Here is a 27,743-nt window from a genome sequence, read left to right on the forward strand (position 1 = left end):
AAAAAACATACCAAAAAGCTCCCAGTTTTAATACGATTCATAAAGGTGAGAACAGAAACACTAATACTTTTATTGTGAGTCACAGTAATGCTTTCCTTACCTCTCAAGGACTAGGCAACCTGAATGCAGACACATTCTGCCTTTAATTCTTTTTGCCAAATGCAATAGATTTCAGTAAAATTTTCACAGATTTTGAAACTCCAGAAAAAAGCAGAATTCAGCAGAAAGGAAGCATCTGTGATATACAGTGCTCAACCTTTTGCAAGAACATCAAGAATGCCAGCATCCTCAACTCTCCAGCTCTGAGCAGACTCTGAATCTGCTGATCTAAGAATAAAGGTCGTCTTCTTGGCTGCTGGGAAAGATGGGATTTACTAAAGGGAGAACTGCTTGTTCAGTTATAGAAAAGGAGATCCTTACTTCCAGCAATCTGTCTTCATCAGCTGCATCTAGATCCTTGCTGCTGCCAACAATTTTTCCTAGTTACATTTCCTGTCTTTGATGGTGACCTGTATGAAGAAATCCCTCTGTTCCAAGAATAGCAGGGAGCAGCATTCAAGTCCTTACCTGAACAAGAATACTCTTATGGGGAACATGTAGGTGCGAGGGTCAGAAGGATGTGGAATTCAGCTAAAGACAAAACGTCTGCAATAGAAGGCCTAGTGCTCTACTGTCAGAAGTAATCAGAGTGGGAAATGCCACTGAGCACACAAGGCATTCATCTCTATGCTTCTGTGGATTCACTTTGATAGAATCCCTCTAGAATTTGGCAATAAATACAGGTTCTTTATTTTTCTGTACTGGCAGCTCAGCTAAAGCTGTTCTCCTTCCTCCATCCTTCAGCACAAGCACTGCTCATCTCAATAATCAGCCTATTGATGTTTCAGAAATGGAAGGAAAATCCTTTTCAATCTCAATAAATCCAAGGAAAAATTCTGTTTCCCAGTGCAATTCCTTCTCCTTCTTCTCTCCAGCATCACCGGCAATAATCAGCTCTACAAGGCAGAGGAAAAGGAGAGCAATACCCCCCTGCACTTTACAACTATTTGCATGCCAGGTATATTCCTGGAAGGAGCAATTTCTGTTTTTCTGCTGGTACGGGAACCACCATTACCCCTTCCAATGGATATACGAGTTGTAACCAGTCAACAAGTGGCATTTAATTTAATTATTTGCATACTTCTTCCCTAATTCTTGGGGCAAAAGGTTTTTGGAATATTCTAAAAGTAGCAGTGACAGATTGCAATGGAGAATCTAAATGTTCTGACAACATAAACGTCTCGACAAAACTACACAAGTTCAGGTACAGAAATACAATTTGCAATGAAAAGGAGATGATATTAGAGGAAGCACCTTATTCTAACAGGGTTATACTATGTTAGATCACTGTATAAGTTTCCCAAAGGTATGTATTAAAATTCTTAGTTCCCAGATCTTTTAACAGATGTTAAAAGCAGGGGGGGCTATCCTTCCCTAAGGGTGAGAAAACCTTTTGACATATAGCTACAGCATAAAGTAAAGTATAAGAAAAGAAAAATCTTCGTCTGAAGTCTAACAGTACAAGGTGCAGGCTTTCCAGTATTTTGAAGAACATCTGTATAAGCAACTTGCACAGTCCTTAGATAAAAACACAGTGTACATAAACGTTGCAAGAAGGAATAAGACAAGAACAATCCTTTACACATATGGAAGCACATAAAAAAATATTAAGCCAGCAAAAATTAAATTACAGAGGTTCTTGGAACCATCTCCATGGCGATCGTATCCTGTCTGTGATGTGACAGCCCATTTGACAGCCAGGAACAGAATTTAAGAGGGATCAGATCTAAAACTAATGTTTCTTCTTGTTTCACCTCTTAACTCCTGATTAATATATTAGCTGCTTGATTTTCACGGTGTTTTTATACTAGTAATACACTTATTGCAAACCACCTAATAGCTGTCCATTTCCTTGTTTTCTTCTCAGGATCCTTAAAACATTTTGCATACATTCCCTACATTAATTCCTTCCTCCTAAATAAGTCCAGGTTTTTTCTGTATTAGTCATTTTTCTGAATCCAGGCAAGCTGTGCCTAGTTTTAGCACTGTATGTCAATTTAAAAATCTAATTTGTCCTTCCCCAAATGATCCATCCACTATATTCTTAACTTGGTTCTAAATTCTGAGTTCTTTTTCAACTTGAAATGTCAAGTCTGACTCATTCCAAATATTAGAGCTAGAGCAGCTCTGACATTGTTGATTTTCCAGTAAACTGACTCCACAAACAAACTTCTCCTAGTGTCTCCTATGGTTTACAACAGCCAGCACCTATAATATAAATGACCTTAAATCTGCACTTCTTAAAGTATTAATGAGTTTATTTTACGGCCTACCTTCTCATATATATCACATAACTCCCTAAAAAGCCCCAGGACTCAAGTGAGAATTAAACATTCTTTTGGATGACAAGATATCTGAGTGTACATGAATACATTTAAACAAGATAAATCCTGAACTGTAAGGTTGATAATCTCTATTTGGGATTAGGAAATAAATTTCTGTGTATAGTCATAGACCTTTCCAGCTAACACCCACTTTAGGCTGCACATACATTCAAGAAGTATTTCACACAGGCTAGGAAATGTCATAGAATACACGATTCCCTCTCTGCCAATTCTCAGGGTTATGCTGTAGCTACAGCAACCACTCGGATAGATGAGTAACACTGAAAAGTGGTTACTGCATTTAAAAGACCACTAAATATTCATCCATGTGCTCAACTTGTCAAGCTAAGAAGAACATTTTACAATACTGTGCATTGTAGTTTCTCTTCTGACTTCGTTTCATTCATTGTAGTTCTCTCATTTAGGCATGACTTGAACACTAACCAAGGATTCTGTGAGACCATCTTCAATAAATAACCTTTGGGGAATTAGCATCTCAGGCAGTCCATAGCTCTGCTTTTCTCTCTAGAATGAACCTCCTCATTCTTCCTTATCAGGCAAGAAGGGAAGGTGGGAAATGGAACCAAAAAGCTTGGGGATGATTTATATAGCTCTAGAAAAATTGTTCTCACTTAGAGTGAATGGTCTCCCTATTCGTTTCACTTATGAGTTCCCACTTAGTGTGGTGCAGATCTCTTCTAAAAATATGGCTTTTATATGCTTTGTTATTCCTGCTTTTTACCTTGTCTTCTTAACTTTTGAGACCATGGGCTATTCCTGGCCTGTTTCCTCTTTAAAAATGCCATCAATGTACCAATGAGCATAGTGGCCTCAGAGTTAGGAAAATCAAGCAGCATAAACCTTGGCCTTTAGTGATGCTGTGAGTAAAGCTCCACTCTCTGCTTGAAGCTAAAATTGTTGAGTGAGGTGACAGCCCTGGCAGGAAAAGCAGCAACAGTATTTCCAGCAGTAGCAATTTCAAGTTCATTATGCAGAGCTTTCCCTTGAGGCCATTTTCTTTGTGTTTTTCTTGTTCTCATTGCTTCTTGCTTGCTTAAACTGACAGCAAATGCCCTGGTCAATTTTCAGAGAAGTATATTTTCTATAGTAACAAATGACCAGTACTTTTGCAGAAAATGAAAAAATAAATCCTAGATAAATCTGTGTGGTATTGATTAAATACAAAATATCCCCTCTTGCATTCACCATGGGGATACATGACCATACTGCATAGCAGCTTCTGAAGCTCTACAGAAAAGATGTGAACAGAAAATTGCTTTTCTAGAGAAAGATGTTGAAAAAAATACTCAGTTTTTTGAGCCAGTAAATTTAGTTTTAAAAAATAAGAAAAAAAAAAGGCAGAAAAAAAAAGGCAGTACCTTTTTTTTTTTTTTTTAAAAATACTACAAATTAATATTATGGTCATGTTCATTTACAAAAGAAAAATTGCAGTAAAATATTACATATCTAATAGTGAACTATTATCTGCTTTACTTATTTCTCTGCAGTGCAGAGTATGGTTATATGCTACTAAACAGTAATGTCACTTGTGACAGGAACAAATATTCTTTATTGCCCTTTTTAATACATTGTAGACATACTCAGTATGTAACAATGGTAAAGGCTGCTCTCTTCCTGAAGACTTTATTGCTATTTGAAACCAAGAGGCACATAATAAACAAGCATTTATAAGCAGGAAGCCAGAAATGAACCACATGAGAACGTAACCACAGACACACGGACAACTTCATCATTCACTGAATTATCTTCATTCATTAGCACATGAGAGGAAAAAATTGAAATATTTTGAAGTACAGAGTCTCTAAAGAGCTTCCTTTTTTCCTCTTTTTTCTTAACTGAGAAAACTGATCATGTGTGCAAATGGCATCTCCTCTGGAGCACATCTGTGGTGTCCAACAGGCAAAGTCTCTGCAGAGCAGCACCAGGGCTGAACTCACACAATGCCAGAGCAAAGGTTGGTCACGGAAAAGGTCATTTTGAGGAACACCTACCAGAGCTATTGTGAGTGTAACTAAGAGAAGACCTTGTGCCATCACCAGAGGGCCAGAGCACAGCTCCTGGGCACATGAGAGCAAGGCCTTGCACGATGAGAGAAGCAGGGCACTGAGCACACAGCCCACGGGCTATGCTCACCCTGCCGGGCTCCACCTCTTCCATTTGCTCTGCATTCCACCAGCTTCACCTTTTGGATCACTGTGAGATGAAGAACACCCAGCTGCTCTGCTCTGCAGCTCTCCAGGCAATTAGAAAGGCCCAGGACATGCAGAAAACACGCTCAGTAATGCCAGCATGGCACTCTGGGGGCCAAGTAAGTGTCTGGCATCTGGTTCTACAACTATCTAAATGCTGGCACCATTCTTCCTGAACACATTGCAAGAGGTAGCAGATAAGAGACATTCATGAGAATTGTTGCCCATGCATAGAGCTCTTCTAATTTCAAAAAATAATATCCAAAAATTAGGGAAAAAATGTTAATGTAGAGAAAATCTACAGCTAAAAAAAACCTAGTAAATGGTAAGGGGAAGAGAGAAAAATTAATTCAAAACTGCCTTCTAAAGGCATAAATTCATATTTCAAACTGTAAAGTTACTTTAGGCTCAAATATTCCAGATAAGGTCCTTATCATAGAAAATTCTTACAGTTTTTTAATTGTTCTCATTTTCTTTTTACAAAACCAAGGATGTCATTATGCAAAGCTTCCAAACTCCACACTTTACAAACACACCTCCTTAGGAAAACCAAAACGTTCAAAGCCCTATGATTTATCTTCTCTATTAGAAGATGAATTTCACACATGTTCATCTCTGCACTCAGCTGTATCAAGGTAGTCCTACACTGGACTTCAAGTGACACACGTGGAATAGACTGTGGTTCCTTATGACCTTATGGCCTTGGTGAACCCTTTTGTTTCTTTACTGCCCAAGAAAACAGTACATTGCTCTGTCTGCTGAGGGAGATTGGTGTCCTAACCCTTCTGTGCACATTGAAAATATCATTCCTTGACAAACACAATACCAATGCTTATGACACCCATACCAATGATCATTTCCAACAGCAATGTTACTTTCTATTTTAAACTTAGGTGATCTACACAACTGGGCTTTTCTACCCAGGATGAACATTCAGTTGCAAAATTCAACATAAACGGTCTTTCATCCCTGTTTGAATAAAATCTGATCACATAAAAGGCATCTCTTAGAGATTCTGGTCACAAAGTAGTGGTTTTACAGTCAGTATATGACTGTAGCCAACTGTTCTCAGAGGCTCAGAAGAAGGAAAATATCTGAATTTCCTGCTTTTCCCCACTGTCTTACTTCTAGCTCACTTCCACTCAAGGCCAGATAAGTTTTGCATATACATAATTCCTGAGATCAATTCAAGGAAAGCCACTTTCACTGAATTGCCTTTGACATCAAACAACAGAAAATGGAGAACCAAATACTGCAACAGTATAAATACCCTGTGTTTTTATCAAGCTATGAGAAAAATATGCTGTACATAAGATTAAGATTTCCACAGAAATTGTTTTCTGTATTTTTTGGCAAAATATGTATGTCTACAAAACATATACACAATTGGTTTTTTAGTTAGGTTTTTTATTATAAACTAGAATTTGATTCATAGTGATAAATTTAGGTACATTTAATTTAAGTAAATTTAATTCTGCACTTTTAATTTAAAATTATCTTCACAGTAAAATAGCTCTCTTTGAAATCACATAAGTAGCTCCACTCCTCCTTATAATGGCCTTTGTAGAGGCATCTCTCCCTTAACCATTTTCTTGGGCTACAGTGCAATTGCCAACAAATGAAATAAATTAAGGTTATTAACCTTTTCCAGTTGAAATCAAAGGTAATAACCCCACTAACTCCAACATGAGCTGGATTAGTTGTGAAAACCTATGGCACACTAGACTAAGAGCAATACCTCATCCAAAGTCAGAAAATAGTTCTTAGCTATGAATACTGTCCCAAGAAAATAATAAAACAAAACAAGGAAGAGTATTCAATTTTACAGGGAAGCATTACCAAATATTTGAGAAAAAGGTTTAACAGGTCAGATAAATCAGAATGATAAGTCAAAAAATGTAATGCCCACTCCTGAACATATTAACTTAAAGTCATTCTTCTAATATACTTTATGTCTTTTCATTGTAAGCATTACCGCAAAGAATCCAGGTGTCATTAAAAATGAGTTTAAAACACTTTAAAAGCCCATGCATGGAAGCACTTGGTCTAAAACTATGACTTACTCTGAGCTCTCTCATATTAGGGTTACTTGTGCATAATATGTGCATTCAGCATAAAATCAGCAGTGAAACTACTCAGTAACAAACCCCAACAGCATTAATCCACACTCTCTGAGAGCCAGGAAACAAGTGACCAAATTGAAGCTTTCAAAGAAAAGCAGAGACTGCAACTTCTACTGGCACTTGAGTAACACAGTCAAAGAGAATGACTCTACAAATGTTAACTTCTGAATCTTCACTGACCAGGCCGACTCATGATGTTATTCCCAGAACAGTCACTAGAGATGCTGATCAGTGAGCAAGGATCCAAAACAAAAGAGATCAGAAGTCCTCTTCTAGCCTCACCTCAAACAACTAGCAAGCCCAGATATAAAACCATTGTGTGACCATTCCTCCTGCATGTCCTTCTTCAGGCTTGAGAGCTGTAATTTCAGTGTGCAATTATTTCTCCTTAAGAATGTTATTATAATAAATTAAGATATTGAAGTGATGTTTATTAGAAATAGAATTTTAATGAAGTCATACCAGTGGGGGCAAAGGCCTGTTTATGGGCACCAGAAGCTTTAATAATTACTGACCTCTGCTCTTAACAATGCAATGGGAATGAATTAGTCAGCAAGCTTTTTCACAACATGTTGCACAGCAGTAGCATATCCCATTTATCTTTATTTGATAAGTATACAAGTAGAAAGACCTTTTCAATAATGACACTGTATATTCTGTAGATCAAATATGGTGGATTTTCTTTATGGTTTTCTGCAAATATGATTTGCACCACTTTTGTCACCCTTTCAACTCTGCTACACAATGTCTATTTTACTGCTCCTGCCACAAATCCAGATGGCTGCAGATGTGCAGCTGGCAACACTATGTTGTCTGACCCTGTTTAGAAGTTTACACAATGCAGTGCTTGAATTAAGAGGAAGTCCCAAGTGCCCTCATTAGCACAGCAGCCAATGAGCTGAAACAGGAGCAGCAAGAGTGGGAAATTTCAGCAAAAATTCCCTAGTACAGGAAATGCCTACAAGACAGAGGGGAGATTGTATACTGTGCTGTGAAGACAGCAGAGCATAAAAACAGCTCTTTAAGGCGTGCAATGGTATTCTGAAAACCAATTGCAAAGTCTATTGGCCGAAGTGAGCCCAGCTAATCTTCTTCAATATGTAACTGTATCTCTTTCCACTCATGAAATAGTGCATAGTAGTTTACCCTAAAAAGGATCATCTCCTTTGCACAGACCTGTAAAATGACAGTAAACATGCTGCTGGCTTTATCAAATATCATGAAAAAAGCTCAAGTGATGAGAGAAGTGTTTTAAGGATGAATGAGTCTATTTAAAAATTTTAGATCTTGTGAAGCTCTGACATTGACTGTCTTCAAGGCAGATTTTATAACAGCTGGTTTTTGGTCTTCTCTGTGAAGACAATAAAGGGGTAATAGATAAAATACATATTTGTTATGTAAATGTATGAACACATTTTTAGTCAGTGTTGGATGCAATCTCTCGTCATTGGAGCAATTTCAATTACTACAGAAAAGTTCAAAGTATGCTGCAATGAAAAGTGCTTGCACACATTCAGTGATAACAATTTAAGTATGCTGGGGTAAATGAACCAATTTTTTGAGGCATTACATTTTTTTCCATTGGTATTCAAGGTTAAAAGTACATGTGAACTAATCTATGGATACAAGTCAACCATGTAAACATGAGTTTTTCTGGCAGCACATTGTGCATACACAATTGCATATGTAAATGTACTTCGTTTTTTAAAGAAATAGACTCTGCTTTATGATTTCCATCTACTCCTAATCACACAACAATTACAATCAATTCAGAAACAAAAGAAATACTGAGTAAGTATTTCCAATGAAATAGTACTGCAGTACTGACTATTAAAATGAATGTGGTTCCACAAAAAGATTCTGTGAACACCAAACTCAGTCACACACAGCACTCCAGCTCAGGAAAGCATTGTGATTTCAAGTTGCACTGAAGCATGTGATTAAACTCCATCAATACCAAGATAATTCATTAACAATAACAAGATAACAAATAATCTAGTTCTTACATAACTTTTTATGAACAAATTTCCTAGTGCTTTACAGAGAAGCCTAATTTCACAACTACCATTTGACAGCTAGGCATTTAAGGCTACATGTCCATCCTGCTTGAGTGGTCAGATCCCTTTATGAAGGCAAAGCCTGGTAGAGCTCACAGCCCAGTTCTGTACATTCATTCTGCCAGCTGCAGATGTCCCCAAACCACCCACATGCCCCAAGGTCAATCTGCCTACAAATCTCATCTGCCTTTGCTAAAAGCTCTGGAAAGAGTCCCCGTGACCGACTGAAGTGCTGACTTCAGTCAAGCGTGAGCACTTGGCAGAGGGGACCATCCTAACAGCCGGAATGTTCTCACACCATTCACATGGAGCATGCTGATGGCCTGCAGTCTAATGCAGCACAAGCTCCCCATTCCTCCCTTGGGCCTCTTCACATGCTCAGACTCATATCTGTGCACTTTGAATGCACGATGGCAGCAGCCTCAAGCTTGGCCTCACAGCAGAGCCCTGATACACCCCAACAGGTCCAAGGACACTCCTCACAGGAACAGGAAAAACAGACACTGAGCAGTGGAGAGGCTCTGGGCATCAAACTCAATCTATGTAAGTCCAATCAAAGTACGATTAAACACATGCCAAAGCTTGAGCATGTCCACACATTGCTCTGCACAGAGCTGACCTGCACAGACCTACACTTGGGCCAGTAAGGCACCAGCCAGGAGCAGTTTGACCCTCTGAGCTCCCCCTGTGTCAGCAGAGCCCAGTTATAGACAGCCTGTGCAACCACTCTGTAAAACCCAAAAAAACAACATGTCCTGGTCTAAGCCTTAATTAAAGCAGGTCAAGCTCAAATACTTCACCTCATGCTCCCCACAGGCTGCAAGTTCATGTTGTTGGTTACTGCAACTCAGCTGACCCATGATTAAGAAATCTTTAAGCAGAATTAATTCAGTCATGTCTGAGCCCTAAATTGCTACAGACAGGCCACAGAAATCCCTATTACTACCCAAAATAACTATATGGGGAAGCTGAGTTCCACTTATGATTCTAATATTTAATACTCAATTTATAAAGAGGCAAACTATATATTGATCAAAGAAGTCCTCAAAATTCAAATGATAAATAAAAAATAAAATGTATGTCTGATCCTTTTTAGAGACAGCATGAAACCTACCAACCTAAAATAACAGGTGTTTCAATATGCTCTATAGAGGAAGAAGAGAATAAAATCAGAATAGCAGGATACTGTTGGGCTGACTTCTGTTCTTGGTAGCTGCCTTTTTCTTAATTATTATTTAGAAAACTAAAAACTCTAAATGCCTTCATACATATTCTTTAACCTGACATGGATGAGAGGCAAGAAAATAGTATCAGCAGAGAAGGCAAAATATTTTTAAAACATAGCTATACTGCATTTATAATTGGCTGTACATTAGCAAGTGCATACTGTTAATGAAGTTTTCATATAAATATAAAATGTGTAATAATTAGATATTGATGATACATTTATACAATACACACAGAACTACAGATGGCTGTATGTTGTCCAGAATGGCAGCCAGAAGTGGAATCCACAATGTACTGAGTTTTCATACCATATAACCAGAAGGGTTTTTTATGGTGCCTCATACCCTAGGAAGTGGCATCCAGAATTAAGAGTCAGTTTTGAATCTGTACTGAATGATTTTTTACATTAATTTTAGATTCTAAAAAGTCTTAATACATACAGTAATTTTTCTACTGCAGATTTCTTAGCACTTTACATTGGAAATAAATATATTCTGATTCACAGGTAAATAGAAGTGACCTTAGCAAACACAATTTGCCCATCAGAGACAGCAAATGCTCGAACTTCTGCTTTCCTAGTAACTCCCCAACACCATGTTCATTGTATTATGTGTGAATAAAAGAGACTTCATTTTCAATAGATATTCCTCATTAAAATAGCATCTTTCATGTACAACTTTTTGAGTGCCAGAAATATGGTATAGCCAGTTCAGCTGGACTTTTAACTTGCAAGCTATGAGGTTACCACGCTTCTGCTAAATCAAAACCATATATGATGAAAGCTGGGCCATCATGCACTTCAGTGTATCTTAGACATGCTGCAAGGGTATATAAAGCTTTTTAAACATCACTCTGCTTTTAAGCCTGAAAAACACAGCTAAAGCTACTTACAATTCTACTTTGGCTGTCATTTAGTATGTATCATATGGACACCCATCTCCTCAATCCTGCATGATGTACAATGAGAGAGAATTGTTTAGTTGAAAAACTGATTATTACTTCCAGCCTAGTACTTTAGATTACAAACAACGATAAAAAATTCCTTAATCGCACAGGATTAGTTGGATTAACAATTTCTCACTTAAATATAAGTGCATCATTTGTAGGACAAGCAGGCATTCATCTGTTGTGAACAGAACCCTGCCTGCCTTGTTCACATCTGCTTGCCACTTTACTTCCAGAGAGCCCATCAAAGGATGAAGCATATGGCATCGATATTGTTAGTGTTTGCAAATCACATGCATACTAAGTACAGCAGAAATATACTCAACTGGAAGTACAGACAACTTCTGCAGGCACTGTTCATTTAAGCCATCCTACCACATGAGGAAGACAGACAGATAAAGAAGAATCCCCAAGAAAACACACAATGGTTCTGAATCTTTAATTGTTTTTTCCTAGTTATAGCTCTGTTGGATTAGTGGTTTAATGCTGAGATAAAACCAGCATCAGACTATCAAATCATGTATTTATCTTGCTATGTGTCCCAACAGGCCCATACTGACATCTGGTACACAAAGTTACTGCAGACCTAACAGTGCGATTTATTTTTTTATTCTTAAGTAAAGTTGTAAAGCAATTATCTATTCACAAAGGAAGAGCATGAAATAAACTGTCCCTTAGCTTTAAAAATCTCCTGCATTCCAGAAAAGGGCATCCCTCCTTCTGAAAAAAGTGGCTTCCTGAAGTCCCCAGCACTTGCATATTTAAAAAAAAAAAAAAGGCAAGTTTTATATCTTTCCTACAAACACGTGGAAATGGAAGAAGAAAACTATCAAGGAAAGAAGTTGCAGCTGTACACACAGGTTGAAACAGAGCTATGATGACAGAGACCAAATGGGCCCTGCAAGAACAATGTGATCACAGAGTAAACAATGTATTCCGGCAATTCCTTATTCATGTAAAGTTTTAACAGCTGACAAATGTGCAAGTCTACCCAATTCATATGAGTCAAGATGTAAAATTTTAATCTTCTGTTGCTTTATCATTGTCTTATCAAAACCAGCATTTTTAGATTTTCAAATATTGCATAGACTTTGCATTAAAAAGTTCACTGTTCCCAGAAAAAGAGCACTAAGATAGACTGCATACCTTGCTGGGCAATTTCCTTAACTTGCTCAAGAAGTTATACATAAAAGTGGAAACTTGAATATCTTGCTACATATTCTTAGGATATTTTTGCCCTGTAACACAGCTGCTGGCAACTGTTCATCCTTGCATTATTTATCAAGCTTCCTTGATTCTTTTCTGGCAGAAATGACAAAACACTTTAATCTCCTTCAGGATGCACAGATGCCACTTCTACTTCAAGTAGCAGAGCAGGAGAAAAGTCTGTTCAATTCTTAGAACTGTAGAATGGCCTCAGTTGGAAGGGACCCTTAAAGATCACCTGGTTCCCACCCCTGCAACCAGGTTGCTCAAATCTCCATCCAACCTGGCCTTGAACAATTTTAGGGATGGGGAATTCATAGTTTCTCTGGGACACCTGTTTCAGTGTCTCATCACCCTCATAGTGAAGAATTTCTTCCTGGCTATTCTAAATCCACACTCTTTTAGTTTAAATCCAATTGCCTTTGTCCTATCACTATAAGCCCTTGTAAAAAGTCCCTCTCCAGCTTTCCTGTAGGCCCCCTTTATGTATTGGAAGGTGTTCTAAGGTCGCTCCAAAGCTCTCTCTTCTCCAGGCTGAACAATCTCAGCTCTCTCACCCTGTCTTCATAGAAGAAGTGCTCCAGCCCTTTGATCTCCCTTGTGATCCTTCTCTGGACTTGCTCCAGGAGGTCCATGTTATACTTATGTTGGGGGCCCCAGAGTCAGATGCAGTACTCCAGGTGAGGTCTCACAAAAGTGGAATGCCCCTGTGCTTTAGTTTTTTCCAATACTGTCAAGGTGTCCACAGAAGCCAAAGTGACTTGGTACCAGCCACAAAGCAGAAAAATAATCAGCCTCAAGCAGATCGAAAGAACATTTGTGAAGGTAGTGGCTTTTTCTGACTAAGGTGAGGAATGAAGAAACAGCTCAGGTATGAGGTAAATTGCTGGGGCAGCAAATTCACAGAAAACATTTTCAGAACCTTAATTCTAGATTATGCTTTTTCTCACATTGCAACAGACAGAGTATTTTGATGTCCCAGAAATGAACCACAATCTAGAACCCTTTTTCATGTATATCACTAAGTTACACACTACTAGAATAGTTTCAGTGAACTGTAAAACTAACTGAACAGGTTAACTAAAAGCTTCTCTGCCAAGAGCATTTTGAGAACTCAGCCTGATAAAATCTGATCAGTCCCTGATGCCACAGCACATGGAATCATAGATGTCAGAAGGAAAATAGGTACTAGCAGGTTCAGAAAGGAAGGCTGCAATGGGAGATGTCCAATTACATCAACTACATCTATGTGCTGGAATCAAGTGGTGCATCTCCTTCAGGTTTCTGCATATTCTTCAGCTGCTCTTGACCTATTCAGACCTGGAACTATTAAGATGGCAGCAAAGACACCGAAGAAGAAAGGAAACTTATGAAAACTGGGCAGATACTTCAAAAGGTAGAGTCTCTTTTGCAGTTTTCACAAAATGATCTTGTTTTTTTCTTAAGCATCAGGATACAGTAAATTCAATACAAGAATAGTGATATTGCATCTCTCACTTCACAGTCTTTTGCCAGGATTCAAAATTTCTTCCTCAAAGAAAAGTTAATGACTAAAGCTAAGCTGAAGGCAGAATGTCTGATTTTTGACATCCATTCCTTGTTTGGTGTGTGCCAATCTAAAGATTCCTACAGTCCACTAAAAAACACCAAACAAAACAAAAAAAAAAAACCCACCAAACAAACAAAAAAATCCCCAAAATTCAATACTTCGTGTCTAAATGGCAAGTATTTTTTCAGTGATGACATTACAAGTACTATCCTAAAACAAATGAGCAGAGAAAGTATAAATATGATAGGAATTTGTCAAGGCAAACAGGAGTGTATATTTTATGGATAAATACTGTAATCACGTTTGTTACTTGGAAATAAGAACAAACAACATTTGCATAGTAAAAATGTTTACATATATTAATGAAAATGTGTATCTCCTGCTGGCTTTTATATGACAGTCAGCATACATCTTAGGTCCAATACATCACATTTTATGCCATCTATTGTTTAAACAGTTTTGACATTTTAAGTAATCCATATTAGCATGTGGAATCACTAAAAGAATCCTTGAGTGCAGTTTATAGTATTTTAAAGAGGTCAAAATTATTAACATCTACCAGAATGAAATAATGCAGAACTGATCACTCTATAGATTCTGAAAACATGAGACACTAGCCTCACCGTTCTAGAAATCATTTCTACTGGAAGCTAAAGGATTAGACTGACGTGTATTTCCCAAGCTACATCTGTCATAACAAGTTTAAAAAAGCAACCAGCCCACTGAGCAAGAACTGGCACTTTGGGAAATGGCTTAAATAGCACTGAGCTCTCAACTAGAAGTTCTATGCTTATTACATATTTGAATAGACTTAAATCAAGAGCCTATTTCTTGTCACCTTCACATTTGCCTTTATGATGAAAATAACAAAAGAAAACCCAAAAACCCCCCAGAGAAATAAAAAAACCCAAACTATGTATCAAGAATTCCTCAGCATACCAGAGATTTCAGGATATTATAGCTATGGGCAATAAAAGGATGGGATCACAGAGCCAGCAGTACTCTTTCAAACCTGAGTCACAAAGGGGAAGAAGGGACTCCACAGGAGCACTGCCTCTGGGGCACTGCCTCTGCCCAAGTCTGTCTTCCCTCACAGAATCTTGTACTTAGGGCTTTTCCACTCTTCTGATTGCCATTTCCACCTCACCTACATTTTCTAAAAGATTTTACTGCTTGTGTGCCTAATGCTCCTTATGCAAACACATCTCCTTACTCAAATCATTACTTTATCTGTGCCTAAAAGTATGACTTAGCAGACCTTCAACAAATAAAATCTAACATTGGAAGGGACCATATATTTTATTACATGTTAAGCTGCAGTTGTTTTCAGCATTTTTTAAAAAAACAAAAGAAAAAAACCCAGCTGTTTGGGACCCCAAAATTCTCCAGTAGAGAACTTATTAACTACAGATTTGGCAGATAAGAAACAGTGTCTGCACCATTCAAAGACAATCCACAGAAAACCAGTATTATAGTGTATCTTCATTTCATGGAACCTACATAAAAGCTAGGAAAGCAGCTGGAAGAATGGAAAAGCAGCAGTTCTTCTCATCCTACAGAATGGCTGCTGGATTCCTCTACAGGTTTCCTACAGTTGCTGTAATACCTGTGAACCATAGAATGGTCTGCGTTGGAAGGAACCTTAAAGCTCATCCAGTTCCAATCCCCTACCATGGACAGGGACACCTTCCCCTAGAGCTGGCTGCTCGAAGTGTCCAGCCTGGCCTTGAACACTTCCAGGGATGTGGCATCCACAGATTCTCCAGGCAGCTCTGAAGTTGCAGAGGCTTCAAGCAGATACATCTTAGCAAAAAAACAAAATTGTTATAGCCAAAGTGAATAGCGCAATATGACTTCTTACTAGATGCTACATAACCTAGGAGATTTTTGGAATAGAACAGTTCAGTGGGAAGAGACCTGCAATAAACATCTAATCCAACTGCCTAGCCAATTCAGAGCTGACCAAATACTTGGTAAATACATTGTAATTACTTGACCGAAGACTGTAGATATATAAACCCAGTAAGTCCCAAGCAGAGAGCACAAAACTTCTTTCCTCCAGTCACAGTTTCCCTTTCCCATACCAGACCACTTGACTTAAAGATAAAAGAAATAAAAAAGGCCAAAACAAGGGCAAAAAACCAAAAAAGCCACACACAAAAAAAGTCAAGCATTACAGTAGAGCAGATCTGCCCGGGGACTACATGTCTCAGATCACACTCCTGAGCACCTGTGCCTTGCCTTGCCAGCCAGCTGCATCTGTCCTTGGATGGCATGGGGGCAGATGGCATGAGGAAGCAGATTGACTCAGGAATGAAAGCCTGGCAGCAATGCTGCACCAGGGCTGTAGGAATGTAGTAGCAGGAAGTAGCATTTTAAAGACCAACCAGAAAGTTTCCAGGATGAACGCAGTGCTCACAGGACATCACTGTCAAATGACACATGTTGTTATTTGGGTCTCAGCTCATGCATGTTGCTGCCCTGTGAGCAGACATTCAGCTCAACCCCATGGCTTGACATGCAGGTCTGCTGCAGCATCTCTGATGTGGCATAGGAGTTTTGGATGAGCAGCCATGTAACAGTAGCAAGAGACCCATTGCTGATGAGCTGCTCATCAAGACAGATCCTGCTATGGTACTTCATTCTTTCAATTTTCTACTAGCAGGCATGTGGAAAGGAAAGTGACTAGAAAAACTCAATTTTTTTCTGATTTTTGAGCAATGAAAACTCAATGCAATGGACCCATTAATTGAGTCACATTAAGATAACCTGGCTTACCTTGAAGCACTCTATGGCTCCAATTCAACAAGTCCCATCACTCAAAAAAACCTCAGTTGCTGTGAACACCAAGGTAAAGATTTTGTTGCTCTACGTCAAAACTCCAGAAAGAGCATTAACACCACACATCAAATGAACAGGAAAAGAAAAAGATCTGAAAAAAATCCCTCCTTAATAATAATCCTATTATGCTACATTCAAGGACAATAGTCATTTTGAAAAAAAAAAAAAGTGCAATTGCATTCACAGAAATCCATTTCCTTCATTAGTCTACATTCATATATTTACAGACCAAAATACGGCTATGTTACATGATTCATTTTTATATTTCATTTACAGAAAAAAATTACACAGAACATGTATGTCCAAAATGTCATAGACAAGAAACAAATGAAATAGGCAAGGATCTAATCTCTGAAACCAACTAGAACTGAAAACATACCAGTTGTTTCAGTGAAGAAATCTTACCTTCACCACTCCTTTCAATAAAAGGAACAAGCAAAGGCAATGTACATGTCCTGCACAACTGAGTAAGTGCAATCCTGGGTAAGCACTGAGTGCAAGAGAATTGCCTGAGGCAAATCTGAACAAAACTCTATGCAAAACCTGAAAAATCCACCCATTTAATAAAGTTAATTATTAGACTTAACGCTGTTGAATTCATGAGACTCCCAGGAGCTGAATTCTTAATTTAATAAAATTAAATAATTTTTTTTAAAAGTGCAGCACAGGCACCTACAATGTGGTTTTCCATGCCCTGACATCCCAAAGCATGTCATTTGCCCAAAAGACTGGTGACTGGGAGATGAAGCACAGTTAAGTATCATTAAATTCTATTATTAGCTTTTCAGCAAGGCTAATTACAAGACTGCCAACCCAAAATGTCATGGTGATTTCTCTGACGTAATCATCTAGCACCCAGGAAATGAATGGAAACTACCAATCCATCTTGCTGGCACATATTAGGAAAAAGAGATGCTCAGCATGAATATCTGACATAATCTTTATAACTTCCTGAGCCAAACAAAAGAAATAGAATTAAAAGCAAAACAAACATCACGTGCCAACAACAGAGAAACATCACCAAAACACAAACAACAATAATTCCCCTTTTGAATCACAGCAGTTTTTGGGGATTTAGAGGAACAAACAGGCAAATAAATGGAGAAGTAACTGACATTCAAATGAAAAGAACCAAACAAAACCAAAATGCTACATAACAGGTTTTGCCAAATGATGAGGTTCAATCCCTTGGAAAAAAAATTTAAAAAAGAACCAAGTTTCAAATACTAAGGCTGATCCTGACCATGAGGTTTTATGTTTGATACTGAGACATCACAATGCTACAATGCAGAAATTGTGTCTGGGATTACCATAGCATTACCCTCATGAGGCTTTTTCTTCTCCTATTTTGTTACATTTTCCTATAAAAGAATCAATGTGTGAAACAAATAATTACAACCTTAAAAGGTCTCTTTTTATTGCATTTTTTTTATTACTCTAATGCTTACAGTTGATTAAAATCAACTCTTTATGAGGACTTTCTGTCTGTGTAACTGTGCATGCACCTGGTAAGTCCATATATGATCCATCCCCAATGGTTAAACGTTCCCCTCTAGGTCTTTGCTCCATAGTATGGTCAGGGACCACTAAATGAGGCTAATGCCCTCATTATCTGACAACACAAAGAGTACCTTCAACAGCTTGAAAGGAATCTCACTGTTTCCAAAAAGATTTCTCTTAGCTGCTTTCAAAAAAAAAAAAAAACCAAACCCAAAGAAAATCATTAAATAAATCACTTTCTAGACACACCTGTTTAAAACTGATTGACAGAAGATCATGTTCAATTAGAGACACAGGTTCCGTTTGCACACTCATCAGTAACCATGACATATGGAGACAACTAAATCAAGTAAAACTGCTCCCTATTCCTTGAACATACCAGTTGACTTTTAAAAACCAAAACTGACAGAGGGGGTTTTCTAATCAGTACCGGGTGAGGTATCAGTAAGTGACTGCTAAAAACTGGCTTTCCCTCAGGTTGCCCATCTACCTGCAAGCGACGCACGTTTCGAAAGATAAAAGATAATTTTTTACCAAAAGGAGTCGCACGGGGCTGAAAATACAGGCACTGGCAGTTACATAAAGCGGTGCTAAAAATAAACTTGAGCGGCGCGGTGGGCACGGTGGGGCAGAGGCCGGCAGGGGCTGGGGCCGGCAGCATCTGCCCGCCGGTACGGCTCCGGCCGGGCCGCAGCCCCGGGAGCGCGCAGGGTCCCCGCCCGCCGGGCCCACCCCGAGCCGCCCGCCGGCGGCACCGCTCCGGCCCGGACCCGCGGTCTGCCCGGCCCGCTCCAGCCCGACGAGCCGCCGGAGCGCGGGCCGCCCTGCTTACCACCAGCACGGGCACGCCTGCGGTCAGCGAGTAGAGGAGCACCGGCGGCACGGCGCTGCGGTCCTCCGGGCCCGGGTAGGGCTTTCGGTACGCGCCCTCGTAGCAGAAGAACCCTTGCACGTTGACGGTGAAGGTGTCCGTGTACTCGAAGTAATAAGCCAGCATCACGGTCCCTGCCATGATCACCATCTGGAAGTAAAGCATGCTGGTGAGCGGAGAGGGCACTCGCATGTACGTGGGCTCCGGCGGCCGCGGCAGCCCCTCTCCCCGGCGGCGCGCTCCGCCCGCTCCCCGGCGGCATCCACCGCGGGCCGGGGCGGCTCAGCGGCGGCCGGGAGCGCGGTCAGCGCGGCGGGGAGCGCGGCCAGGCCAGGGCACAGCGGGGCAGGGCAGGGCAGCGGGGGCCCGGCCCGCCGCTCCGGCAGCGGCTCCAGCGCGGGCACCGGCTCGTGCGGCGGGCGGGCGGAGCGTGGCGGCTGCAGGGGGCGTCCCGCCCCGCCCCAACCCGCCCCGCCCGGGAGCAGCAGCCGCGCCGGACCCCGGCCCGCCGGGGAGGAGGCTCCGCACCGGCACTGGAGGGAATTGCCCGACCCCCAGACGGCTCCCGAGGCCGTGATCAGTAAGGCGGCCCCCGCGCTTTCCCCCCCGCCCGGCAGGAGGCGGGGGGCACCGGGGGTCCCTCTCCGCACCACACACACCTGTACTCAGGGCATGCAGAGCCCTCAGGTGCACCCCATCCCGTCCCGCCCCGGCCCCTCCCGAAGCCGGCGGGAAGCGGCCCCGACACCGCCGACAGCCACAGCTCAGCCGGGCCGGGCAGGCACACGGATCGATGGGCACTATTGGCCGGGGGGATGAAGACCTCAACACGGAATCACAGAAGCACAGCCTCAATTAGGTTGGAAAAAACCTGTGAGATCATTGAGCCCAACCTATGATCTAACACCACCATGTCAACTAGACCATGGCACTAACTGCTACGTCCAGTCTTTCCTCAAACACTTCCATGTATTCTTGTGTGGTTCTGTGATGTTACAAGAAAATTATTCAGTTTTGGTCTATGATTTGACAGGCATTTTTATAGAAGCAGTTTTGCAGATACAGTGGAGTTACATGGTAACAAAAGAGTCCACCATAAAGTTCAAAATAAAATTCCTTGACAAACTCCCAACCCAACAACTTTATTGTATCAATCTATATTAAAAAAACCTGTCAATACGTAATACTTATCCTGAGCATATCTGCTTGTTTGGGTCACCAGATATGTGAAATACATTCGACTTTTACAATCAATTCGTGCTTCTGGCTCCTTTCTGCACACAGAAGTTCCCCACAGCTACCCACCCTGACACCTCAGTCCGTCTAAAACTGGGAATGGAAATACATATTCTTTTGTATATGGATAGCCATGAAAGCAATTAACACTCAATTCTTTCATTAACAGCTATAAGGATAATTGCTAGCTGGCCATGAACCTAGCCTCACTCAAGTACCATCATGGAGTGAGGAGAGTCTGCACCAGTGCTGAGAGAAGTCGTATACACAGGAACACAAAAGGGTTCTATTTAAAAATACAGATACAGCACATACACTTAAGAATAGACAACTGTGCCCAAGGCTTGTGCAGATTCACGCATGTGTGGGCGCTAGTCTGGATTCCCAGAGCCAACAGATAAAAAGTTACTTAAAGGTACACACCCCACCCCCTATGTTACGAGGATGGGAAACAGTCTTAAAACGGACACTTTATCCATAGAGTCCACTTATCTTATATAGTAAAGGCTATTTAAAAATAACAAATGAGATTTGATTACCCAGCTTTATAATGAGTAATAATTCTCCTAGTGTTGTACTTGGGCTTTAACTGTTCATTTTCCTCCCTTCAGAATTTTTTCCATATTCAGTGATGTTAGTCTCTGTGCATTTATTTTTAATCAGCCCTTGAAGAACACACTCTTCATGCCTGGATTCCACATCCAGTCTATTTTTATGTGCTTTTAACACACTCTCCAGAAGAATCTACATCATGTCATTCGCACTGCACTCACCAGACTTAGCTGGATAGCTCCCTACCTTTGTGAATAATCTGTAGTGAGACATGAGACATCTTGTGGTGAATTCTGCCTAGCAGAAAGTTTATTTTCCTCATTTCTTTAGCACAGTCTCCAATACCCATTGCCATACACACAAAAACCTTAATCCCAGAAACTGCATACAGACACCCTCATTGTTAGGATACATGGCTTGAGCCAAAGACCAAAGTCAACAGTAGAACTGCAATGAGCACAGCACGCAGCTCTTCAGTTCTAATTCTCTGGATGCCCCAGAGAAATGCTGGTGGCATACTTCTTTAAAAATTGGCATTAAGAAAAATCAACCTTTTTCCAAAAACCAACTGATAAAATAGTCCTGTATTTTTCTATCACAAACCAACTTCTGTTTATTGATATACCAATGAAGATATTTCATATAGCCATTAGAGGACATAAAAGTTTTACAAAACAGTTTTGGAGCTACTACCAAAATCCCTGGATCAAAAGGATTTTGGAAAGAATATCCGTAAGGAACTCCTTATTGAATATCAAGGGGCCCAACTACAAAACTTTAAAGCTGAAGGTATATAAAAGCTTCAGGGTTTTTTTTTCCTTTGAGAGCTCTCTAAATTTATGGCTGTTTCTGAAAATAATGATGAACTGTGTATTTATTTTTATACAGGTAAGACCTCTCACACTGTGAACCCTTCTCCTATTTAAAAGACATTTTTCCCCCTTAGAATAAGTCTGAAAGGCTTGGTTTATTGCAGCTGATAAAGTTAAGTTAAAATCTGGACTAGCTTCTGTCTAACTTACACCAGCTGAAAAACATACATGCACTTGATGCTTGCTACTCTTCTCTTAAGAGGGCTTGACTGTTGTAACATATAGACTGCTATTTGGTATAAGGGTTGGAATGCATAGGTAAGGCAGGTCCAAACTCCACAAGATGCTTGGAATATTACAAAACCAGAAAATTATACCAAATATTGCTTTATTTTAATATTTATAAACACATTCCTGTTGATGCAGATGTATTTTATAAGCATGACCTGCACACCAGTGACCTGCCTTCATGAATACATAGTTAGCTGATCAAGTAAAAGCAGAGGTAGCTTTTTATTGTAATGAACATGATGTTTATTGCCTGCACAGTTGAATATGCAGACATATATTAAATCAAACAAATAGAAGCATAAGAACACAATCCCCAGTGACTAATGCAACCAGCTAAATATATTCTGCAACTGCAGTGATATGCATGACAGAAGAATGGCAGAGAAAAGCCCAGAATCCACAATTTTTGTTTCAGAAGGCTATTCATACATAAAATTGTCAGCTGAAACTCAGATAACTGACAGACTTGTTTCAAGATTACCTTCCTTGGGAATAGTGCCACTGATCTCAGAGCAAGAGTCCCCCAATGTTCCTCATAGGCTTATCTTGTTCTTTTCATTTGCTACCTAATTTTAAGTGAAATTTCAGCTCAGGGGACACAATGTAGAGCAGGGCAGACCAAGAGAAACCTAAGACACACTATTTTGCAATACTTTGAAATCATGACCTTTATCAAAAAGAGATATTTCCAATGCCAAACCAAATTCACTAACCTTTCACGTGCTTACATCACCACTGCTTATAAAATTTTCTAGTTTTAAAACATTGCTATGGCAAATGGCAGTAAAAACAGAGCTAACCCAACAAAGCCTTCTCAATGGGAAGAAAAATAAGAACTGATATAAAATCATCCCACTATTTTTATCCTTTCTGTTTACCTCTTTCATGATTTATCAGTGTCAGCCCCTTGAAGCCTCATGACTGTTTCACTGTTACATCCCCACACTGCTACACTAATGCACTAACCCAGCCCTTTCTGAGAGTAATATTGCACCTGTGTTGATGGTACAGCAGTAGGAAAGAGACAGAATGGACTATAATCTCTACAGATATTGTTAACAGATAACTAAAAGGACATTTTAATTGATAAAGTAAATTGTTTCATGATATACCATGATAAAAGTAAGTCCTAAAACCCAGGACATTTACTGCTAAAATTTTTGTTTGTAGAACAATAATAATGCAAAATAAAAGTAATTTCCTAGCAGCTGGTGCAGCATCAGCACAGAATCAGAAAGAGGGGCTTGCCCAGAACACTTGTAGTACAATTCAAACAACTTAGGCACCAAATATAAGCTTTTCCTATGGTCTTAGTATGTAGTTCACAGAGAGAGACCACTCCATTAGGTGACTAAGCTCTACTACATTAGGGCAGGATGAATCATCCACTGAAAATGTCATTCATTACATCCTAAGAAATACCAGCCTCTCATGATACTACTTGCAAGGGTAATGACACAAGTTTTGGTGACTACCTTAGACTAGCACCCTTCTTTCAAAGGGCTGTAGTGAGATGTCATCAATTCTACTCTTAACTTTCACTTACACATAGATAAACTAGCTCCAAAATAGGAATTGTACTTTCCAAGAGTCAAACAGGGAGAAAAAAGGTCAAATTAACAGCAGCATAAGTATTAATATTGTATTTGCATCGCAGTATTATGTAGAGCTGGACTCTGTTTTTCATAGAAGACAACATTTTGCTCTAGGAAGCTTGGGCACCTCATACAATGCAGTGCAAGTATATGAGAGAGTGAGCAGATGGAGATGAAACAAATGAGGAGGAGGAGGAGAAGGCAGCAATGAAATGACTGAATTTGATATAATGAGCAACAGTCACAGCACATTAGTTGCCTAGTCAGTGTTTACATCAATAATATAATTAATATTCTTAAAACTGCTTTTTATATTCAAATTAAGAAGTATTATTGCATGCAAGTTCTTCACAGGTTATAAGAGAAACTTGGGATACCAGAGGAACACCATGTACCTAAGACCTGTATATTCTGAGAATTAAAGCCTGTATGAGCATATCTATCACTATATTGTCATAATAAAAAATTACAGACACAGTTTTGTCAATGTAAAATTATATTAAACACTTGTATTTCAAAGCTCAAGTAATAATTATTTAATCTTAGGTAAGATAAACTTAGGAAAGAGTCTACCACTCAGAAAATCACTACCACAGCTATGAAGTTATTTTCATTGAGAGACTTATTTTTGGTAACTGCACTGCTATACAAACTGACTGTAAACATGGCAATCTTTGGCATAATTGGCTCAGTAAAAATCATAATAAAAAATCTCAGAATATAGAAATACGCTTTCTCATCTTATTCACCCAGAATTCCTGTAATTTCTTTTAATGAAAGAAACCCACTTTCCAAGGTAATTAATAATGCCTTGAAAGATTGATGCTGCAGATTACTGCACAGTATTTGATATAGCACTAGCCTATTCATGGTGCAGTATTCAAGTGGGGGAAGAATAAAAATCACACAGACCTACCCTGTGTAGGACACTATAGGTATTCATACAGCTGATTTTGTACATAATCTAAAATTAGTTCAGACATTTGAGCAATGCCTGAAGGTTTTGCAGACCAGTTCAAAAACTCTCTTTACATATTACTGAATTAATTTCACTCATTTGAATACGACAGTTTTCTGCATTGTAATTTGCCTTCTCTTTTGTACCTTTTTATTAGAAATAGGGAGACTAATTAGGATAAGTTAGTGGCTAAAGTTTCTGTACAGTCATTACAGGGATACACTGAAACTAAATTAGTTTTCATACTCCTCAAGGTTCTATCTTGTCAGTATAAAACTCTCATGAAGCTGAAAACCCAGAAGTATGAAGGAAGGAAATGGTGAGCCCCTCAAGACATTTCTGGAGTCCCTAATGCTCTCACCCTTAGTTTAGCAGCCTATAGGAACTGGACCCTAGCAGTTGACAGTGTTTTCACAGATACTATAGACACATTGCTCAAGGATCTGTGAACAACAGCTGAAGTTACCGGAGAGATGGAGATAAACTTATGTTTTAACTGAAGGAGAGAGACCTTGCTCACTTGCAGGAAGACTTGTGTGAAAAATCACTCCTTGTCTACTAGCAGGCTGGCTGGTTCAGTGGCCAGGGTTGCTGGTCTCTACCTGGATGAAACCACCCTCTCATTTTTAAGTTCCACACTTAAACAGAAGTATGACTAATTTTTAGCTCTTCACACTTGCTATCATTATCTTTTGCTAATTCCATGACCGGGGAATAAAATATTTTGTGATACTAAGGAGGGGAAATGTAAAACCATCCAAATGTAATGAAATTAGACTGTCACTTTGGCACGTGACTCTGCATGGAACTGTGAGGTTTCCCTTTCATGTCTGCTGATTCCTCAATTCCTCGGCAGCTACATAGTAAAACTTGCAGAGTTCTCTCTTTCCTTACTCAAGCTAGGCCCCTAGCAGTTGTACCCTGGATGGGTAAGGTATACCAGACTTCAATTTCAAGCAGAAATCTAAACATAATATTAAATTAACCCACTTACTAACTTTCTTTCAGAAGGGAAAGACAAATAGACTAATATAAGAAATTATGCACCGAAGTCACGGAATAGCTCCAGCTCTGGTTGTAGTTTAATGTATGCAGCTCATGCTGGCAGGAGTCCAACACTTCCTCTGTAACAGCTTTTGCTGGGTAAGCTCACACACAGTTGTGCCATGGAACTACTTATGTTCTTACAAATTATACCAGACATTTCTCATTAGCATTAGACCTGAAATCCCATTCCTGAGTTGGACATTATCCGTTCCTTCATAAAATTACAATTAAAAGCATAGAAAGAGCATGCTCAGGATACATTTACGTGGTGGTTCAATGGAGGAAAGGAAAAAAAATCCCAAGCCCACAGAATTTACTAAAGAGAATTACAAACAGTATCCATTGCTACCACGTAATTGTAGAAGAAAGCTAGAAATAGAGCTGATTATTTTCTTAGATTACTTTGAAAATTTTAAATATTAAAAATATTTAAAGTCCAGTTCATAATACTCATCAGACCCAGCTCTTTGGTACCCTGGTGTATCCTCAACATTCACGATCCATGGAGCTACAAGAAATGTGTATCACACATTTCATTTGACACCAAGACATTCATGAGGTATTCATGCTACATTCATGCTTTCTCTCACATCCATTACTCTGAAAAATGCCCTTTCTTTCGTAGCTTGTCCACGAGGATGCAGCAATGACAGAAAACTCAAGAAAGAGGAAAACTCAAGTGGCAAAAGTCAGCTACAAAGACACAATACATTTGTAAGCCCTGGGATACTGCCATGAATGACACCATCACCAGGCCACTGGGGACACACCTCACAGGAATTTCCTGCCCTGTTTTTTTCCTAAAGCCACACTTTTCATGCCTACTTCAGGATAGACACCTCTGCACTTTGAGAAGCCCCCATCTTCTGCAGAGTATCTCCTCTACACTATCCTTTTTAGCTACAAGGCTTAGCTCAGAGCAGGATTAAAAAGACAATAATTTTTAAGGCATTAGGCCTGTTTACACTGGAATTTGTAAATGTGTTTCTCTGAATGACTGGGTTCCTACAAAACAATCGTTGCAGGAAACATTCATTTCCATCAATCATTATTCACATACCTTGAGGGGAGGAAAGTATCTCTATCCTTGGAGATAGATTCAAAACTTCATTTATAAGGCTCTGAGGACCCTTACCTAAAAGTGACGTCAGCCCTGCACTGAACCTAAATTTTTTTCTGATGCTGTGAATAACATTTGATTTACTCCAACCCAGAACTTTGCTGTCTTTAATCTTAATGGTTACAATCTGTTCTGATGGTGGTTCACTGAAATTACTGTAATTCAGTTATTTTAATTCATAGCTAAAAATAAAATCATATTTCCTCTAAATTGGTTAATAGATACAAAGGGAACTGCCCATCTACTTATCTAAAGTGGCTGCAAGAAAGATATGTCTTAATTTTCCACTTTCTAAAGGCACAGTACTGTGTGTGTATATATGCATGTATATGCTCCAATAAGGTGCTACATAAAACCTGTTACAGGATTGGTTCTTAAAAATAAAAAAAAAAATCTGAGAGACTATGCCTTTGACATCATCATAATTTCTCCTCATAATTACCTTCCAGGCAAAAACTGTGCTGTCAAGCATTAGCAGAAGGCTCATGAAGGCAGAAAGGAAAAAATTTAAGCATCCAAAAGTCACTTTTGAGAAAAAACAACAGCCTTTGCAGTTTTGAGAAGTGAAACCTGAACTGAAAGTAACAGCTGGAAAACTAAAGAGCCATAATAATAACAAAATAATAAATAAACCAGCTTTTGATGATTCTTTGTGGTAACTTGGCACCATGAATTATTAATAACCAAAGCTTTCAAGCTCTGCTAAATTAACTTACATAAAATTGTTCCTCATTTAAAAATACTCTGTTTAACAAATTGTTAGGCTAAAGGATAAGAAAATTATTAGATTAGAACATGTCTATCACTGATATAATAGGGGACACTGTCAAATTATTATGTAACGAAATATATGCTTGTTTGGTTAATACACAACTCTTTACTTTGATCACTGCTTCTGAAAATCCTTACTCACTCAATGCCTTATTCATCCAGCTGGCCAGCTTAACCACAGACAAGTGACTGTACTAAAAGAAAGAAGTGGGAAGTGATCATGTGGGAAAAAATGATTAGAAAAGGAAAAGTGGGGAGCAAGGGATTTGTGCAAGGATACATTTACAATGTTGGCAAGAACATCAGAAGATGAAATTACAGGTTGCTTGTGAGAAAATGCAGTAAGTGGGGGATTCTGGAGGCTCCTGCTAGAGCAAAAGGATTAAAAAGTAGCAGCTCAACAGCTCGT

At 39.4% G+C, this 27,743-nt stretch overlaps 1 protein-coding gene across 3 annotated transcripts in view; it reads right to left on the reverse strand.

The window, feature by feature from the left end:
• PLPPR5 (phospholipid phosphatase related 5) overlaps window positions 1-27,743 on the reverse strand; it is a 105,067-nt gene that overhangs the window by 22,060 nt on the left and 55,264 nt on the right. The window contains exon 3 of one of the 3 annotated variants that reach the window (XM_085068153.1): window positions 18,914-19,102. In XM_085068153.1, coding sequence (XP_084924279.1) covers window positions 18,914-19,102 — 189 coding nt within the window. Of the gene's footprint in view, window positions 1-18,913; window positions 19,270-27,743 lie in introns of those variants that run through there. The other 2 variants (XM_085068156.1, XM_085068152.1) reach the window with 2 other exon arrangements.

The sequence above is a fragment of the Lichenostomus cassidix genome, chromosome 8 (genome assembly GCF_008360975.1).
Source record: "Lichenostomus cassidix isolate B80296 chromosome 8, HeHo_3.0, whole genome shotgun sequence".
Taxonomy (NCBI): domain Eukaryota; kingdom Metazoa; phylum Chordata; class Aves; order Passeriformes; family Meliphagidae; genus Lichenostomus; species Lichenostomus cassidix.